Source organism: Crassostrea angulata, chromosome 2 (genome assembly GCF_025612915.1).
Source record: "Crassostrea angulata isolate pt1a10 chromosome 2, ASM2561291v2, whole genome shotgun sequence".
Lineage (NCBI taxonomy): Eukaryota > Metazoa > Mollusca > Bivalvia > Ostreida > Ostreidae > Magallana > Magallana angulata.
The window spans coordinates 29,329,182-29,350,860 of record NC_069112.1 but is presented as its reverse complement, the minus strand read 5'-3'; the positions used below and the strand labels follow the sequence as shown (position 1 = coordinate 29,350,860).

The window sequence follows — 21,679 nt, the reverse complement described above, 5'->3', positions numbered from 1 at the left end:
CAGATATCTCTATCATATGTGTCAAGAATTTTCACAACATGGGTGAAATTGTTGAAAAGGTATCTGAGCTGTTTATTATTCAATGCTCAAATATATGTAGTCAGACATAACCTACCCCTTTCTTTCAGAACTACCAAATTCTCACAAGTAAGGCACATTATTGATTGTTCGGAGGTATTTATAGAAAAACCCCAAAATGTAGTGTACCAAAACCAGTGTTGGAGCGACTACAAACATCATCACACTGCAAAATTTTTATTAAGCATAAACCCATCAGGTATGATAAACTTTGTTTCAGAATGCTGGGGTGGGAGGACCAGTGATAAGCATATCACACTTCACTCAGGGTTTATGGATCTTATAGAGCCTTTTGATTGTATTATGGCCGACAAAGGTTTTAGTAATCTATTGCAAGATTTCACCCTTCTTCATGCGACTCTATTGACCCCCCCCCCCCCCCCCCAGGCAAACATGGGGTCAGTCAAATGCCAGCTAATGATGTTAGGAAAACAAAAGAAATAGCTAATAGAAGGATTTTTGTAGAGCAGGCTATTAGAAGAATGAAGTACTTTCGCATATTGAAGTTCGAAATTCCTCTTACATTGTGCCAACACCTTGATGATATAGTAAGAATAGTTAGTGGGGTGTGTAACATGTATCCACCTCTTCCAAAGTACTGAGAAAACTTACAATAGCTTTTGCCCGTGTAGTATATCCCTATATTGTCTGGTACTAATAACTCTTCAGTATATTTCCTTTTGGCATTTTGTTATAACATGTTATGAAATGCATTTAATATTCAAGGAGAATGTAAATTAAATGATATGAAATAAAATGAAAAGGAAATGTAAACAATTTATTATTTTCCAAGCCATGCAATGAAATATAGTACATGCAATGAACATACTATGAACATCAATGGTAACAATTAGAATATATATGATGTACATAAAATGTACATGTACATATATAAGTACCGGGTTTATTTGCTTCAGATCATTTATTGAGAAGCTTAAGAAGAAGATTGAATGCATTTTTTACAATGCCATGATGTCAAACTTTTGACATATTTGTCAGTTATTCCAACACAATGAAAATGATACCAAAGTTTGCACACATCACAATATATGCTACGCTCTTTAAGCTTGGTCACTTCATTCATAACTACCATATTACATTCAGGACAAAAATATGTCTCCCCTTCTACATGTACCTTGTTGTCAATTTCCATTGGCTGTGGTGTTTGAACATTGAAACTTTCTTGGGTCAAAAGATATTGCAAAGACCTAGAATGAATCTCTGGTAAAACAAATGAATGATAGAAAAATTCAAAGTTGGATGACATTTCTGAATAAAAATGCAATTTTTTCATAAAATGGTCCATTGCATGTATATATGTACAGTATACACCATTTTCTCTTTGTAAGTTCAATCTGGCCCTGAATTTGACCATAATATGCCCCGTGTTTCAATGTAAGTGATTCAGTGTTTTGTAAACAACTTGGCAAATTACATTTGCAAAAAGAAAAACATGTAGAACATTTTGGAATGAGAGGACATTTAAATCTACTAAATCCTCACCACAGCAAGAACATCATACCAATAAATCGGGAGAAGCTGCTAAATAGGGGTGATCAACATCTAAAATATACCACATTCATCAAATGATACATCTTCGTGTTTTTTTCTGTACATTTTCATAAACTCAATTTTAGCAATGGGTTCCATTTCTCGTCCATACTTTAAAGACATCACATTCGGATTAACATGTTTATATCCCATTATACGTGAGAGCAAAGGCTTTATGTCACAGTGTGCAGCGTTTCTCTTATAACTTTCCACTTTTGTATGGACAGCATAGAAATTCGATGCCGTAATCCGTCCTTTCCTCATCTCTGTCCAATGGGGGTTAGATGATTGACCCATGGGGAGGTTGTTAATGGCTTGAACCCTCAGTCTCTGTGACATGTTCTACATTCTTTTTAACCATATTGTCAATATAATAGTTTGAAACATCAAAAACCATAACATTAGCTGTTTCTTTCTGATTCACTGGTACAGGTAACTGTGTGGTATCCTGGTCATCAGTAGTGTGCATTCCTATCATAAAAAGAAGAACATTAACCAACAGAAGATTCAAGAACAATATATTTCATTAGTGATAAATAACAGAAGTTTTCTCTAGTAGAAGTATCTTTTTTTATTTCTTTAGACCTCTTTATCTAATTTAAAATCATTCTAAGTTCCAGTTGCCCTCTATTTGTTAGATTAAGAATCAAGAAATATAAAATAATTATACATGTTATAACATTCCTAATTTAATATTTGTTAGATTAAGAATCAAGAAATATAAAATAATTATACATGTTATAACATTCCTAATTTAATATACCTTTGAATACACAAGCATTTGGAATTGCATCCTTCAGAGAGGCTAAAAGAGTTTTCTGAATGCAGGCCTCAGTGTCATTGTTTGCTTAAGGCATTACATCATAGTCAGCTTTACTCTTTCCAACAAATGGTCTGGTCACCAAATATAAATATGTAAAACATGATAGTCATACAATAACTTCACTTGAAAATTTCATGCACCATATGTAGCATAATAGAATATACATGTTTATATATAAATATATATATACCAGATTTACCATGTCTTGACTTTTTGAAATTCATGCTCTTTATTTGGGCAGGCTGGAGTTTCGTTTCAGATGGTTTTACCCATATGCATGTGCCTGAGGTGCAAGATGTAAGGCCTAATTTGTTTGCAGATTCAATGCGGAAAAGTAGACCTGCCACATGGTTGCAAGTTTGTCACAACCTGAAATTGTTGAAAATATGAGAGTAACATTCAGTATATTAAGTCTTTAAACTATTCCATATAATCAGCTATAAACTCTTTAGTTAAATAAGTTTGAATTATTTTTTTTCACAAAAAGTTTCAAAGGAATGCTACAGGTATAGATATATTTGAGACATATTAGGTTTTTTTTAATATGTTCTGGTGTCTCATAATATCGATATATAATATATCTCGGATATAATGGAACCCACATAAGAAGAGAGTAAATTATAATTCAGGTGTAAATACAAGTAATTTCAAGTTGAAATAATCACTATAGTATAAAATTCTCTTTAAAGAATTTGACTAAAAAAGGATTAAATTATATACTTATTACTAACCCTGAGGTGCAGGAGCAGTAAGCACTTAAAACATGTCCTGTAGCTTTCTGTAATCAGACCCAGGCACTGTGAGTTGCTGCATTTAAACTCTGTGATGGAGTACATCTGGCACGCAGAAAACGGGAGGGAGATGAAGTAGATATTGGATGAAAAAACACCTTCTTCAGCCACTCTGATGTATAGTACTCATATGCTTTACCGATCTTATATTGGTTCAAATGCAGCTGAGCCTTCTCCTCGCTTTCGTATTTCATTAGAAAAGTGGTCACCTCGGTAATAAACACTGGTGGCCAATGGGACATCCCTTGTGTTTCGTCCTCCCATTTGTCGAATATTAAGAATGGGTCCGGCAAAATATCATCACCAACTTTAAGTAAATTCTTGTAGCATTCTAACTTAGACTTTTCAATTTCTACAGCTGTAGGTAGTATTGGCATGTTAAGTGTATTTGCTGCAAACGCGAGTGCAACAAGTTCTTGTTTATTACCGCCAATTGACAAACCTCTTTGGCTCAAAAAAGAACGCAACGCCTCGATTTTCCAATGAGAAAAGTCTTCCAAAGAACACCTTTGATCAACAGGATCCATTGTGTATAGAAATATATGTACAAAATATCCAAATCACAAAATATCAATCGAAAAGAACCGGGTGTTTAACTTGTTGAATAGAACAAGCGTCCATTTTGTTTGTTACGTAGACAAGTTTATCCCCGATTGACCTTTGACATGCATATATAATTAGCTGCTACAAGATGGCGATCCCGAACGTGCAATAGAACTATTATTTAGAAAAATCCTCCAGGCCACATTTGAAGAATTGTTTGTTATTAAATCCTCTCCTGATGGACTGATGTGAAGTACATGTACCTTACATGACAAAGATAATTCTTACTACATGTAACAATCTGAGAATCACATTTTTTTTTATATCAAAATATCCATCTCCCAACCTAAAATCCATTTTGAAATAATGAGGTGAGAGAAGGCCAACCATTTTCAGCAGCCTCAATAGCTAGTTTTAAAACATAAGTGTGGTACCTCAAGGAAATTCATTAAGCGATGGAAATCCTCGATCTTTGAGACGAATCCTCTTAAACTTTCTAGAGGAGTAGCAGCATTTGCCATGGATAATTGAGCACACTGGATCCTTTCATCTGTAAGGCGATCACCTAAAAAATTGTAGAATAAGATTAATTATAATATATTAATATAAAGAAACAAATAAAAAAAAAAATTACGGTTTACGGGTCAGGATCCTGTCCAATTTTAAAATATTTTGTTGGTTTATCATTAACTACATGTAGGTACTTGCCTCCAAAGAAAATTTCTTCCACAATTTCACCATCTTTGACAGGAACATACTTTTGAGCTTGATGACATCCTGTGTTTATTGCTCATTGCAATCAAATAGGCCGAGTGGAATCTAAAATAATAATCCTCTTCCATCAATTAAATGTGAATAACAAATCTAACTTATTGCATAACCTAGGTAAGTTAAGGAGACTGGGAGGTCAACAGATTAATCATCAGATTTTTCTCAAATATTCAGATACAATTTATTAAGGTATTATTCAAAGTAGAAAAATTCCATAAATTTTAGCTTTTAAATCTTACTACATGTACTTTCTTATATGCTTATACGGAGCTCTTCTAATAAAGGAGGTCGGTGCAGTCTAAAAAAAGGCCACAACCATCCAGCCCTCTAATACATGCATTTCATAGATTTTAAGAAGTGTTTTGCTGTTGGTGTAACGTACACTTACCTGATGGGTTTTCAGTCCTGCCTGTGCACTATATTGGTGTTTTAGATGCTTTGGGGAAATTTTTTGAACATTTTAAAGTTGATCTATATTGTTCAGCAATGCAGTGGCAACTATAAATGTCAACTCCTTGCATAACAAATTTTGGTCCTGCATAGATGGGATGAAGTCAATACACTTCAAGTCATAAGGATTCTGGTTTGGTCTTTCAACACACACTGGGTTAATTCTGTCCACAACACATACCACTTGAAACAAATGGAGCGATATTGTCTTCTGCTGTGAAGTTCTATATGAGGGCAAAATATTTCTGTCCCAGTTGTCGCCAACTAACTGATATTTTTTCTTTTCTCCATGTTCCCAGCCTTCTCTGATTTTTTCAACACTCATGTACAGGCAGTCTTCCCATGATGCTTATTTGTTGGTTAAGGACTTGGATGTCATAGTAAGACCAGTTCGGGCCAATCTGTCTATATCCTTCACAAAAAAGTACATACATGTAGTGAACATGAAAGTACATGTATTTGATTATTATGTTTTAATTTCATAAAAATTGTAAAATTGAAATGCTCATTCAAAAATATCTGTTTATCCTATTACAAAAAGGCATACCCTCATTGGACATCCTCCATGCATAAGAACAAATCCGCAAAGATACTGGGTCAATGACATCTGATTGTATCTGCTGTGAAGAGCCATTGATATAGTGTGCATCAAGTTTAGAAATGGTTTTCCTTCTGGACTTAGAGGGACATCTAACAGCATTGATGAAACAATCCTCAATGTATTTGGTGCTCTTAGTGTGAGTTCTCGGTGAAATTTGTCCCAAGTGAAAGACAGAATATCATTCCCCAGCTTGTAACACCGAGTTCGAATTCTTACGACACAGTTCTTTGCATTCATTAGCAACAACTGAAGCTGCTCCTGTAGATACCTCTTCAGGCTTATATTTTCTTATAATATCAACAATTGATCTTTCAACATTTTTCCCCATATAATAGCTTTACAGACTTTTTTGTGTGCCTCATTTGTAATGAACTGGGACTTCTTGCCTGTATTGTAGTATATAGTAATCTAGGAAAAACAAAAATTCATGTGATGTATCAAAATATTAGGCCTAAAAAAATAGTTTGTTTCCGCTTTTCCGACCGACCCTAACTTAAACCCGCCGACCCAACAAAATATTTCAAGTTTTTTTCGTAAATTTCCGTTTTTATCCGTTTTTTGTTAAAATTTCGTTTTTATCCGATTTAAAAATGTATTGTTTCCTCTAAATTTAAGTCGTAGAAACGATTAAAGAATTTATTTAGATGTCATCAGTGTTGTGTAGATGTTTGTTACTTACAAATATGGCAGCACATGTCTTGCCAGTCGAGCTGGAGAAATGCTCACACCAGCCGGGGAAAAAGTTCATACGATCTTTTTCCTCCGGACTGTCGTTACATGAAATATATAATGACATACACGGAAGTCATTCATGTAGTATAAAAGGTACCGAATTTTCTGTTCACTTTGGGGAATTCGAAGCCGATGGAACGCTATCAGTCGGCGACTTGATTGGCACGATCTCTTCTATAGGAGCCAAAAGTTTGAGATTTGTATGCCAGGAAAATCCAGATATGTCTGTCCTAAAACAAGCTGCAGAATGTGCCACGAAGAAGGCAATTGACGCTTTCCAACTGTTGATGTCAAAGGGCCGCGATTATCCAGATAAAAAAGATTACAGGTGAGTCTTGTGTCTATCTAGTGCAGACTGATAAATATTCCTTTAGGATAAGGGGAATATATTTCTATCAGTTCTGTAAAACTAATTCTTGTTTTCTTTTTTCTTCAATGAAAACAATTTAATCTTAAAGCTATTGTTTAAATGTTATATATTATACATGTATGTCAAAGCTGCACTATCTTAAAAAGGATTGTAAAAATTTATTAAAGTATCATTGCATGACAATGCATTCCTAACAAATAGTATTAAAGCAATTTTAACTTGGCGTGCAATAGCAGTGCATGCATTTGTCAGAATCTACTATATATAGAAGAGAAAATGTGGCAATTAAATTCTCACAAATGCATGTTCTGTAGGACAATCCTCTGGTATAATGAATGTGAAGGGCTTGCAAACAAACTTTCCAATATTGATATGTATTAAAGAATATTTTTTGTTTGAATACCATTGAATGGCAAGTGATTACCTATTTGTTTTCCATCTTTTTTAGATATAGAGATGGACATCCTATTCATTCATAGATAAATGTTGAGTTGATGGATGTTGTCCTGCTTTTAATTGTCCTTGATTCTCTCAAATATTAAACTGTATAAAAATGTGTTACTTTAAATTACAGTAATTTAACCAAGAAGGATGAGTTGTATAATGAGCTGGTTGCAGACTTCAGAGAAAAAGAATTGAGCTTTCCTAAAGCCACAGCTAAAAGTGATGGGCAGTATTTCATACAGGTAAAATTTAAACATGGGGAAACTACTTAATGTTCACTATAAATTATTTTAAAGTATATGGCAGAAATAATAAATTTTGTAATTTTTTCCAAGTACGACACAGCAGATTGGACCAACAGTAAGTTGAACATATAGCACAATGCTTTACATTGGGCACACATATATATATAGAGAGAGAGAGAGAGAGAGAGAGAGAGAGAGAGAGGTTGTGGCATTGTAGGTAGATGTGCTTTAAACTTTGCTTATATACCAACAGCTAGCTCTCCATTTAGCATGCACTTTTCTGATACACAGAATTTAACCCTCATAATATATCCTGCACTTTAATGATGTAGAATGCATTTCGTTAAATACATGTTTATATTAATTGTTTCTAACAATTTTTAAAAACACCTGAAATCAATGTGGATTTTGCACTTTATATAGCTTAATTATCTGACAGTTTTAAAGTGTTTAAAACTCTTCATCAAATTCTATACCATGTTTAGGCATGAAATTGTATTGTTATCATTTCTTGTCTGAATTTAAATTTGTATTCGAAATATAATCATCATCTGTACATGTATATATTTGCTATAAGAAAAAACTTTTGAATTTTAATACAATATATTAAATAAATTTGTATTACATTTTCAGGTGCTGTGTAATGCTTTGTGGTATGTTACAAATAAGCATGACACCATCAATGAAGAGAGTTCTAGAAAAAGTGTTTTTGCAATCCCAAAGTTTTTCAAAAAATACCAAAACTATAATGACACTAAAAGAAAAAAGATGAAATGTATAAAATTGTCAGCCAATTCCTTGGAAAGTCATAGTCAGGCCCTCTACAGTATACTTTTGAAACCAGTGATAAAAAGCAGTCCTTCCTGGTGCAGATTGCATGATGACATCAAAGCCTTAGCAGACGGTTTGTCCCATTACAAAGATTTTCGTAACAAAAAGGCAAAGGAAATAGGCAACAACCGCAACTTACTACACCCAGTAAGAGCAGTTGGTGAATTTACTTCTGTAGAGCACAGAAGGAGCTGTAGACCTTGTGACCTTGACAAAAGATACACCTAATTGGATGTTGCACTTAGAGAAGGATCAGGAGACTTTCATGTTTTTTTCGATGAAGAAAAATACTTGGAGCGTCCACTTCAAAGAAATATTCAGAGGTACAGATTCTTCTCAGAACTACATCTGACAGTGCCAATAGACATATTCAGATTTTGTCCGGGCGGCTCGGTTGTGTCAAGTGTTTGTGTTGTTCCAGCAAGCGAAAAAAGATCAGAACAAGAAATTCTTGTTGATGGGGCTAAGTTTGCTCTAAAAAAAAACAAGCATCTTTTCAAGGAATATCACAGCAGAGCCATGAGACGTGTATCTCCGGCAGTTCTAGATATGATATATAAAGAACTTACCCTGGGTGCTACTACTGCAGCACATCCAGACACTCAAGAAAGACTACGCTTAATATCTCTTGGTGAAACAGAACTTATTGCAGACCTTCGACATATTAATCCAGGGAGGCCATCTGACAAGTTTGATGAGTTTTTTCACCACTTGGCAACAGTTGTTGAGAAATCTACAGCAGCAGATGAACGGCGACACTGAAATGCCCATCTTTCAGAATGGATTTCTTTAGGTGACTTGATGGGAAGAGCTATTGAAAGATGTCCAGCAAATACACTGATTCCTTCAAAATCACTAGTGAGGCTGCAGTTTGCACCCAGAAATCCCTATGCCAAAACAGCATGGTCATTTACATCAAAGATTGATGTACAATATAAAATACAGAAAAGACAATTTAGAGCACACCATCAAGATGAACACTATTGTAATGCCTTGTTCAAATACCAGAGAGAACGTGCTATCGAACTGAACAATCTCATTGATATTAATGTTGTTTTCTTCAGTTGCGATGACAAGGCAAAAGTTCCAATAGGAGAACCTGGATTTCCTGTGAGTACTGGTGTTAGAGGAAAGAAATCTATTGCGCCAACATCAACAACACTTGTGGCGGGAGATCATGATAGGACAAAATGTAGCCTAACACCATCTGTATCTCTGCAAATAGATATACCAGGATCTATAGATGACTCTTTTGTCAAGTTAGTGTGACAGTGAATGACTCTGTGTTTCAAGATTCCACTCATTTCAGACATGCTGTTTCAATATCCAAACAAATTGTGGACAAAGAGCAAGTCAAGGTTTTGTTAAAGTATTCTGATTGAGGAGTTGATCACAGAAACAACCTAGAAAGTGTAAAATGTGCATATATATGTATGTTCAAAGAGTTAAATCTTGATATGCTAATACTCTGTAGATGTGCTCCTGGCCACAGTTGGCGAAATCCTGCTGAAAGAGTGATGTCTATTCTTAACCTTGGGCTACAGAACTGTTCACTAGAAAGAGAAAGACTCCCTGAACATGTTGAAGCTTTGTTGAAAAAATGCGGCAGTATGAAAGAGATCAGGCAAATGTTTGTTAAAGAATCACATCTGAAAGAGGCATACAAAACATCAATTAAGCCAGTTCAAGCCCTTATTCAAAATAGATTTAGAAGACTTAAACTGAAGGACAAGCCAATAGAAACCAAAGATCCAATCACCGAAGATGAAATTGACCTGTTCAAGAGACAGTTAAGAGAAATGTTCCCAGAAATGAATTTGGAAAAACTTCAGAAAGTGAACACAGACAAAGTCAAGTCATACACCAGTTGGAAACAAAGGCATTGTCAGGAGAGGCAATATAGCTTTCAAATAAGGAAATGTGCAGATGCCGGCTGTTGTATTGCTCCAAACATACCAAGAGAGAAAACGGCTTGGCTGCCAGACCCCTTTTTAAGAGAAGACGAAGATGGGCATTTTAAAATTTATTCCGAAGTGAATGGGAAGGATACGTCAGAAGCAGATAGACCCACCTACACATCAGCCACTACAAGGTTAAGTCTGGGAAAGAAACGGAAAGTCAATACCAAGACAACGGATCCAAGTTTTAATATTATATCAACGGATCCTGATGTTCAAGGCAACTTCTCACTTACTGCACAAACTGCCCGTTCAACAACTAAATGTGTAGAGTGTTTAAAGCCCAGAGTCATCAATGGAAAACTGAAATTATCTGGGAGACAAGAGTTGCTCTTGGCAGAGTTAATAAGTGAATACAGCTACACCACCAGGGCACAGTCTCCATGGGAAAACCACGTTAAAATTGGGGATTGACTGCTCATCTCCCTGGGAGATAACATATTATTCTTCATCCCTGAGACCCACAGATCTGTGTTATTATTGTGGGACAGATGGTGCCTCATTTGATGTTTCACTAAAACAAAAATTCAAATCTGTTTTGCCTGTTGCGAGCCTTGCCTAGAGAAAGGTCTTGCATATCCAACATTTAGACCATATGGTAGAACAAAGACAAAAAATTGATATGCAAGACCTTTCTCTATAGCCAGTTCCAAAACAAAATTAAACAATGACAACAAATACTTGTTTTTTTTTTTGTTTTTTTTTTTTTTTTTATCTTACCCAGTTTAATAGATAATTGGTTTAATATGCACAATTGAACAGATGGAGAGGGAAAAAAAAAAAAAAAAAAAAAAAAGCCTATCTACCGATCCTAATTTTTTTCCGCCTGAAAGCGGAAACAAACCATTTTTTAAAGCCCTAGCATTTCAATATACATTTATTTAATTATGATACCAAAATTAAAATAGTTTACCAAATACCAATATGAAAATTTTCCACCAAAATGTTCATTTTTAAAACTTTACATATAAGCTATTATTTCAACCTAATTCTATAGACTTACCATAATGTTTGAACCCAAATATGTACATGTATGTGTACATGTATGAAACAGGTGTCTGAAACAACTGAAAATGAAAAATAAGTCTATGAAAACAATTAGTAATAATTAAACAATAATTATCAAGTCATTTATAAAGAGGACGATGAAAATGTATATTAAATAAAAAATATAATTTTTGTGAGTATTTGGAATGAAGAAAACAGAGTATTTGTATTTTCATTTTTAAAATACAAAAGGGCTGAATTTAATCTTTTACATAAAGATATCATGAAATAAGAGAATTATTTTCACTTTTTTTTTTTAACAAAATCAATAACAATAGAGAAGATCATCGTCCAAGTGGTAAGAATTATTTAATATTCATAACGTTCCTCTTGACAAAGACTGATATTAAAATTGCAGGTTAATTAAACAAAATTTACACCAGAAAGAAAACAAAACTCAACAATGGTGATAATTCATGTATCTAATGTTAATTCAATTATAATTTACAATTTTACAAATCACCAACTAACATGTAAATTTGGTTTTAAAATACACACATGTGCAAATTGAATGAAAACTTAACATCCTCTTACTGAGAATGTAACATTTTTTATCCAAAACTTAGCCATCTATTTTCTTAGTAAATAAACGACCATATTCATTTTTTTATTTTATCATTTTTGATATATAACGGTTTTATAGTGACATTTCAATTACCATGATAACATGCATCACCATATTCAGATCTTGAAAAAATGTTTACAAAAAAAAAACACAACAAAAAAACCAACAACAAACAAAACGTGCATGAAATTAAAAATACCTTAACTACTCTCTCCATACAGGTGTCTGTGGAGAAGTCTTGCGCCAGGGAACGCATGGCTTTCTGCTTCGGCACTATGGTCTCTTTCTCACTGCGAGGGGCAATATTTACAAATGTCCTAGTACTATTTGTTATGTCAGAAAATGGCTTTAAGCTTTAAGTGACTCAGTGATAACGGTCGGACAATTCGAGATTTCTTCATTCCTGTTGATATCTTCAACGGTTAGGATGTCCCTGGACTTTTCAACAGGCGCTTCTCTACATTAGCTCTCCGATCTGAATTTACGTCAACCACCTCATTTCTAGCCAACAAGAGCTCGTCTTTTATTTTTTAGCATCTTTTTCGAGTTTTATAACTCGCTCAGTGGACTGGAAACATTTAACACAAACACCATTTGAACTGTTGTCACTTACTTGTACATCACCTACAACGTATGTTAGGGTGTTTAATCTTTCCTGGGAAAGTCTTAGTTTACTATTGAAATGTTTAGTAACTTTAACAGTTCCGTCACTTTGTTGTTCTTTCACAATAAAAGAAAATCCACCTATAACACAGCTATTGTTTAAAATATAGGTCCTTCTTGGCGTAATCGCACCTTGGTTTATGGGGGCGGCCATGATTACTCTACTCTATGTCTCTCTTAAGTTTTCTTTAAATCTTGATTAACCTAGAGGTGTTCCGAAATTTTTTAATGCGCTTAGAGAAATTCTAAGCGATAAGCTGATTGGTTAACTCGTAGGTCATTCGGAGAATGACCCTTACGAGAGTTCTTCAGACCCTACAACGAAGTGAATTAGTAGGGGCTGGCTTTAGTCAGACTGGGTATTCTAAAGAAAAGGATTCAGTATCAGACAATTTGAGCCCAGCTCTAACAAAAAAAAAACCTGCTATGGCCAGAAAAAAATATAAAATGTCAAAATGTAGCGCGCTGCTGCCGATCAAATGCAGGGACAATCAAGTTTCACATAAAAGACCTAGCAGCCATCGGGCTCGGATGAGTAAACTTGAAAAAATCTGTCGGAGGGGGTTGAATAACCGTTGTGTTCGACAAAAAGATGTGTCCGATTTCGACACATATGTACATCAGACACAAGTTTTCTGTACATTGTAGATACTGTCTAACATCTGACAAAAATGTCTCTCGGACACGGGATTTATTATTTCGATACCTTAAGCTACACTTAAATTTCATAAAATATAGTGTGTATCTATTTGTTTTTTAATGTAAATAATGTGCTTATTTTTTCTGATTTCATGTATCGTCGAAGAAAATGTTTGTGGTAATGAATACTTTAACAGTCTTTTATTGCCTTATTTTACGTGTTTCTGCTAGTTATTTGAAGTTTTTTTTACAAGTTTACCATTAAATTGAACGACTTCACAAAAATAAAAATTTCCATGTGCTAAAAAATAAAATGTCCACGTTTTAAACTTCGTATATCAACAAGAGTTAATCTTGCAACATTACAATATTTTTTTAAAACGTCAACTCATTTACTCTGGACTCTTTAATAGACACCGTCCATTTTGTATAAAATATTTATAATCACACCATTATCTGCTATGTTTGTACAACCATGACGAATGTACCTGTGCTGCATTTTACAAAAGAAAGGTCGTAAGCTCTTTTGTAAAACGCAGCCCATAACTTCTGATGGTACTCGCCTTTGCACTCACTTATATATTTTATGTTGCAATGCAGTCTATCAGTGATAAAAACAAACATATGTATTAGAAGAAATAAGATTATAATAATACTATTATTACTAGTAGAAATAGTAGGCTAATCGGGCGTGCTTCATTCTTTCATTTTGTGTTTGCAAAAAATATTTAGGATTTGATTCAAAGAAAGTTCAGTGTAAATCAATAAGATGCTGTTTTATTTTGATAATTTTAGAAAATGTATTTCATGTTTTGGGAGAGAGAAAAAAAATCTAAACAGTTTCTTTACTTACTCACCAGAAAAGAATCAGAACAAAACAGAACAGAACAAAAGTGCAATCACAACCAAATGTTTGATTTGTTATTGGCTTAAGAAAGGCATAATACATGAAAACAGCATTAGTTTTCGGTCGTTAAAGGTCTTTTTTTCACTTGGAAACGAGTAAGAGTAAGAGTACTTACCTTGCCTTTACTCCAAGCACATTTTTTTCTGAATTATGGAAACTTATATTGCATTGTAGTTTTCATCACTGTCCTAAATAAGAATTTCTCGTTTTATGCATTACACAATTTGTACAAATGAATGTCTAAGGTTTACTACCAATCTTTCTTGGTATAAAAATGTATTTTAAACCAAAGTTGTCAGATTAAAAGTATCTAACCGATGATTAAACCGCCCTACACTTTCTGCAATCGTATCAATTAGTCAACCCTTGTTCCAGATGCACCCCGTTCTGAAAAATAAAAATCGCTTTAAGTTATTTAATTTTATTGATTAACTCTTTAGTATTAACCAGAGATGTAAGATCCAAGGTATCTGCCCACGATGCATGATGAACTCGACATACTCTTTTTGTCATGCGTTCTTGGTTACACCGCGCTGGAAAGTTCTATACCATTCTCTCAGCACGGTCGTGCTTCGCAAGCGTTCTATCCATCAAAACTAATATCGCACATTCAAGAAACAAAATATCCCTTTTTATTTGTTCAACATTTGTTAAATCTTAACCTGCTATGTTAACTCAACATTAACTACCAAAAAATATATTCGTTCTTTATGTAATCATTCATTATAATTTCATTACAAGCATATTTTGATGCAAATTACCTTGACTTAGTTCCGTCAAAGCGCAGCGACAAATTTACTATCATTTTTGCTATTTTAAGTAGATTTTTGATTAATTTCAAAATACTCAATTATCAATTAAAATTCAATAAAAGCTTACGAAATTCATCTCTAACATTTTGAAATACCAAAGGTGAAAGGTAGTGTAGACGTTTTGTAGCTTATTTTCAAATTGACTTAATTATTTAAAAGAATGTTAAAATACATAAAGATGATGACTAGCTATATGTTTGATGACTGAAAGTAACAATTTGTACCTTTTCTTTGCAATTGGTCATTTGTCATATTTAAGTATATCAATTTAACATTTCATAGGTTCACATTCATATAACATTAAAAGTAGTAACTGAATTAACAATATATTGTATGCCAAGATGGTGACTTTTTTTCTCATCCTGAAAAACAGTGATACGTTTAAAATTCCAACTTACAAAAGATCAGGTTAAAATAGTGTAAGTCATAAGCTAACATACACTAAAGGAAAACACTTCTAATGGTTCAGCCATAGCCTTTAAATTCAGCATTTTCATTTTAAAATACACAACATACTAATTATTAATGAACATCCAAACAGCAGTTTTTTTTCCTTTACATCAAACATAAAAACAAAACTATTGAAACAATTGGTTTGTAATCAGTAGAACTATTTAGTTAACGAGATTATTATTACAGGTACAACATGTTTTTTTTTAAAGAAATATCCACGACTTTTGACTGAGGCAGCACAGGCAATGATGATTGAATATTTGATATAAGTGTATGGAACGCCGGGACTGTCTTATATTATTACTTATTAGGTAAGATACTGACTCACTACGGAAATATATTGGGTTGATCAATCTCATAGATAGCGAGGCGAAGCCGAGCCGTCTATGAGATTGATCAACCCAATATATTTCCGTAGTGAGTCAGTAACTAACCTAATAAGTGTTTTCTTTTCCCGAAGACTATCAAGCGACATGTTTATTCACAAATAGCGATGATCAACGCAAAGCCATGTACAAGATGCCTAAGATCTCGTTCAATTTAACTCATTTGAACTGTTCTAAATTTTCAATCTCACCTTTCAAATACCCTTTAAAAACTTTGCTTCACCCATGTTTTGTTGCTATTCAATTTTAAATGTTTTCTCCCTTTCCTCTGCAGATATTTGAGCAAATTTCGACGCTGCCATTTTGTTCAGCTCCAGACAAAACAATGCGACGTCAATATTCCAAGGGCTACTACTCTAATTTTAAAGAATTTCAAAGGGCAATCACTCCAAATACTTTAAGAACTTACGGTTTATGTATTAAATACTATGAAATGTCGAAATGAGTAAGCGAAGCGTCGGCCAATGACGGCCAAATTGCCTAATATTATTTCTCACCGAACAAATATAGAGATATATGATACAATCACGTGCTATATTTAAACCAATGAAATTGTGACATTTCAGTCCAAGGGAAAAAAGGTAAAGATGAATGCACAGCATATAATACTGTGTCTACATCACAACGAAATGCAAAATCTACCGCACGGAATGCTGACAAGACCGAACATAATATTTGATGTTCATCATCATCATAATAACAGAAATACTACATATAATAATGAATATACTGAATGTAATGTGAGAAGTACATAATATAATGTTGTGTTCACCGCATATACTGTTATAAGCACCTCATATAATGTTGGAAGCACCTCATATAATGGTGGAAGCACCTCATATAATGATAGATGTACGTAATATAGTGAAATAACCACATCATATAATGAAAGACGTACTTTATATAATGGAAAATGCACACGATATAATGTAAAAAAGTCTCATATAACGAATATACTACCAAATATAATGAGAACACTGCGTATAATGTTAAATCCTCATATAAGACAGCCCCGGCGTTACATTTAAGTGGGCCTCTGTAATATTCATTTAAACTTCCTTATTCCTTTCATTCACATGTTAGAACGATCGTTCAAGCTTGTCTTATCGAAATGTATGCTTCTCTTTGGATTATCCTCTTTAGTTTACAGTGTCTTTCCTATTGTTACGGTAGAGTATTGATTTCCTAACTTTAAGATACTGGTATCGTGATAAATTTTCGATTGTGTAGTCATCAAGTATTTATTATAGAATAATACCTTACAACTTAGTTTATAACATGAAAATATATCAATTTTACTTGCACATTTTAGCTCACCTGAGCTGAAAGCTCAAGTGAGCTATTCTGATCGCATTTTGTCTGTCGCCCATTGTCTGTCCGTCTGTCTGTAAACTTTTCACATTTTCAACATCTTACTAAGAACCACTCGGCCAATTTCAACCAAACTTGGCACAAAGCATCCTTATCTTAATAGGATTTAAAATTGGGAAAATTAAGGACCACGCCTTTTTGGAAAGGGAGATAAATAGGAACTATTGAAAATTTTCCGAGAAATTTTCAAAAATCTTCGTCTCACGAACAATAAGACCAGGAAAGCTGAAACTTGTGTGGAAGCATAACTCAAGTAGTGTAGATTCAAAATCTTGAAAATCATGACCCTATGGGGTAGGGTTGGGCCACATTAGGGGTCGACTTAATACATAGGAATATATAGAGTAAAACTTTAAAAATCCTTTTCTCAGAAAGCGATCAGCCAGGATAGCTGAAACTTGTGTGGAAGCATCCTTGGGTAGTGTAAATTCAAGGTTGTAAAAAATCATGACTTCTGAGGGTAGGATGGGGCCACAACGGGGGTTGATTTCTTAGATAAGAATATATATAGTAAATCTTTAGAAATCTTCTCAGAAAGCAATCAGCCAGGAAAGCTGAAACTTGTGTGGAAGCATCCTGATATTGTATAGATTCAAACTTGTGAAAATCATGAACCCCAGGGGTAGGATGAAGCCACAATGGGGGTTCAATTTTCACATTTGAATATATATAATTTTTTTTTAAAAATCTTCTCAAAACCATTTTGCCAGGAAAGCTGAAACTTATATGGAAGCATTTTCAGGTAGTGTAGTTTCAAAGTTGTAACAAGTGAAAAGCTGTCAATGTGACAGCACACCGTGTTTTCTTTTATGTGAACTGTATTCATAATCCATGTCAACCCGTATCCAGTGAAATGGAGTACCCTATATACAACATTTTGCCAAAAAATGACTAAGTTCAAAAGCTAGTATTTTTTTCATAAATTATCGGAAATCAAAATCCTTGCAATATGCACCTCTGATATATGTACAATTGATCTGCAAAAGAACAATCGCTAACATGAAAACTTTGGGAGGAGTTATCCGTACAATGAGGGTACCCCTTTGGCAGCCGCCCGCCCGCCATTTTCACCATTTTAATAACCGGATTTTTCCGTTGGAAAACCCGGTAAAAAATCATGACTCTTTGGGTTCAGTGGGGCCACAATGGGAGGGTGAATTTTTTATGGAATGTATAGAGTACATTTTTAAAAATCTTCTTCTCAGAACCATTTGGCCAAGAAAGCTGGAACGTGTGTGATAGCATCCTCAGGTAGTGAAAATTCAAAGTTGACGTACGCCTCCACAATGGAGGGAGACTTTTTACATCTGAATATATAGAGTACATTTTCAAATATCTTCTTCTCAAGACCCATTTGGCAAGGAAAAGTGAAACTTATATGGTAGCATCCTTAGGAAATTAAAGTTGTGAAAATCATGACCTTGGGGAGGGGGGGGGGTGTGGGGTAGGTTTGGGCCACAATGGGGGGGGGGGGCAAATTTTTTACACAGGAATATATAGAGTAAATCTTTAAAAAATCTTCTTCTCAGAAACCATTATGCCAGGAAACCTGAAACTTGTATTAAGCATTTTCAAGTAGTGAAAATTCAAAGTTTAAAACAACCAAACATTTGCCTAGAAAAGCTGGAACTTTAGTAAAAGCAACTTCAGATAGTGTAGATTCAAATTTATTCAAATCAAAATCTTTAGGAATAGTGTAGGGCCACACTGGGGATTCAATTGTACAAAGGAAAACATTTTAATTATTCAGGAAAACTGAAATGTTATTATATATGCTATTACTTATCTGGAAGCATTTTTATATATTGCTGATTCTTTAAAATTGTTTAAACTTCGGCCCTTGGTAATTATTGGGCCTCACAAGAGGTTCCGAGTTTGATGTTGGTTTATACCCGGTATATAAACAATTGTTAAGGGTCTTTTTGAGAATTGCCATGCTGAATGTGATATGACTATAAAATAATCCTGTTAGAAAAGGGACTTGATTATAACTATAAGAATATCCAAGGGGAAACAGATTTCTTCGTATAGGATCTACATGTATTATACCACATTGTCCAGATATTTTGTATTATGACTCCATGAAGCTGATTTTATCATGTCTTTTGTTGCTCAGGTGAGCGTTGTGATCCATGGGCCTCTTTTTGGATAAACTAATTTCTAATAAACTGGTAAAGGTCAACATATTTAATTAATGATTGGAATTGGGATCTACTTAATATGAAGGTTTATATCAGACCTATTGAAGCAAACCAGGGGTATGTTTTTCAAATCATCTCGGTTTAAAAAATACCAGAATTTGCAAAAATCATAAAAACGCTTCCATTTCCAAAAAACAACAACTCTATTTTGTTTTCCCAATAGAATGAAAAAAAATCTGCAGCCAGACAAAATAAGTTGAAAAGATCTCGCATGTATTTTTAATGCTCATTTCAAGGATGCCGATCCTCATTCTTTTACAATTTCTTTGTTGAAGGCCGGTAAACTGTCGCGTAAGGAATTTTGTTTACATTAAAACGAAGTCAAGCGCAACCAATGCAAATATTATATTTGGAATTTAAAATAAAAACATTGTTAAAGAATTCAAGCGACACGCCAACTGGTTTCCTGAGGTGTTTTTTAATGTGACAAAGAAATTGGGTGCACAAGGTTGTAAGTTTGCAGTAAGTTTGAGACGAATCAATTAAGATTTAAATGTATATAACCTCGAAAGGCTATGTACAGGTTTGAACTAAAATTGATTACTCAAATTATATTATGTTGAGAGTTGAAGTACATGCCGATTCCGGTTATTAAAAAAACTCACAAGCTTTCAAAATGGCAATGAGGAGTAAACTGATGACTAGTTTTATTGGTAATTTTAATGCATACATATTTAAAGTATGTTGTACATTTTAATAAAATAGTAATAAGAACGGAAATTAGTGTTCATGCGGCAAAAAAAAAAACCCGAAACTTAAATTAAAATATACTGGTATTCTATATTTCAAAAGAATGTAATATCAACATACATTTAAAAACATTAAAGATTAGAAAATAACTAACCAGTAGGATTTAAACCCTAAACACTGCATGTTTTTATACACTAATTCAAGGCGAAAACCGAGCCGTGCGAGGCTTAACAACATGCGGCATAAAGTAGTGTTTGAAATAACATTGTCATATATTAAGAATTTGTTTTTTATCATAAAAAATATTTTTGAAAAAATACATATGTAGTAATCTCTTGGTCATCTCTCCATTTTTTTTAAGCGACACTTTTAAAGTTGAAATACGTCAGCTTTACAAGTTTCAAATTTATCGAGAGAAGACTGAGAGACAACAAAACCATTTAAAAACTGTTGTTAATAAGTAGTATTTTGCATGAATTGCATTGTGTTGCTATATCCTGCCCCATATCATGAAATAAACCTTTTGCATTATAAACACTTATCTATCCAATTCACGTCCAACAGACGCCAAATAACGCTTATAATTCGATAAAATGTGCAAAATTAATCTATGAAATTTCCACTCTCCTTGTGCGCCCAGATTTCTCTCCGAATCTACATCTTAAACGCCCTCATTCTTTAAAATATCATGTTCTTTTAAAAAGCTGCAATATTTTCCCGGAATGCTACTGATGATATATAATTGTAAAAAAAACAACAACAACAGGCGACAATTTAAATTATTCAAAGTATGATGGTCAATCTAAATCGGAAGATAACATACATGAAAGAATGAGTATTTGCCATATGGTTTGCCACTTAAAATACATATTTCTAATGTTTCTTGATGAATTTCTTTAAAATGGAAAGACTTTTCACATCATATTGGAAAAACACAACTTAAGCACTTGCTGATAAAAATAAACATGTATATCATCATTATGAAGCAACACTCAGGTTTTACACCAATTCGCCGGATGAAACTATGAAAAATGTTTATAATGTTGGGACAGAAAGACTGACAAACAAACAAAAAAGCAATAAATGATATAAAGAAATTGGTTACTGAATAAGAGAGTTACAATACACAAACACCACTACAACAACATTTTTTAACTGGTATATGAATGACTGATAGTCTGCAGATCTGAATGAGTATGACATTTTTTAAAGTTTAGCAATAAACATAAAAATAATTTGGTATTGATTGCTTTATCACATTTTAAAAATAAGTCTCTTTTTTCATTAATTTAAGAAAAATGAAAACTCGGCTATTTAAGAAGAGGTCCTTTTAAATAACGAAATACAAGTCTCTGATGGTAAGACGTTAAGATGTTAAGTGGTTCAATGCCATTTTAAATTGTAAGCAGAAAGGCACAAGAGACTAAAGATGGGTCTATCTATAAACTGTGCATGTTTAATCATGACGTTATGTTTTGAACGTTACCGTGAACCCTGGTGGCAAAACAAGTTGTTTTTAAAAAGGAGTACCAAAAATACCGTTTCATCAAATGGACTAAAACTTCGCATATCATTAACATAAGTGTTAGTGCACAAGTTAATCTGTTAAGTATGACTTTCATGAAAAATATACGATAGACAGCCACGTTGTCTACGTATTTTTTGATTGACCCTGGTATTTAAATGACAAAAATAGTGAAAAGGTCCAACTCGATCACCTCAGGAATCTATTTTCCGGCAAATATGAAAAAAAAATT

The 21,679-nt window shown here is 33.7% G+C and overlaps 1 protein-coding gene, 1 long non-coding RNA gene and 3 pseudogenes across 2 annotated transcripts in view; 2 read left to right on the top strand and 3 right to left on the bottom strand.

The window, feature by feature from the left end:
* Positions 1-2,030: 2,030 nt before the first annotated feature.
* On the bottom strand, positions 2,031-3,900 carry LOC128171166 (uncharacterized; annotated as a pseudogene).
* A 669-nt stretch (positions 3,901-4,569) lies between these two features.
* Positions 4,570-5,707, bottom strand: LOC128171171 (uncharacterized; annotated as a pseudogene).
* Positions 5,708-5,929: 222 nt separating this feature from the next.
* Positions 5,930-12,097, bottom strand: LOC128171183 (uncharacterized). The gene is made up of 3 exons (XR_008242031.1): positions 12,000-12,097; positions 11,192-11,255; positions 5,930-6,016 (listed from the first exon to the last, which is right to left on the bottom strand). It is a non-coding gene; the product is annotated as an uncharacterized LOC128171183 (long non-coding RNA).
* LOC128171170 (uncharacterized) lies at positions 6,253-8,285 on the top strand (annotated as a pseudogene).
* A 4,640-nt stretch (positions 12,098-16,737) lies between the features above and the next one.
* The window catches only part of LOC128171157 (multiple epidermal growth factor-like domains protein 11), a 28,820-nt gene continuing 23,878 nt past the window's right edge, over positions 16,738-21,679 (top strand). The window contains exon 1 of the mRNA XM_052836888.1: positions 16,738-16,829. Coding sequence (XP_052692848.1) covers positions 16,772-16,829 — 58 coding nt within the window. The 5' untranslated portion in view covers positions 16,738-16,771. The remainder of the gene's footprint in view (positions 16,830-21,679) is intronic.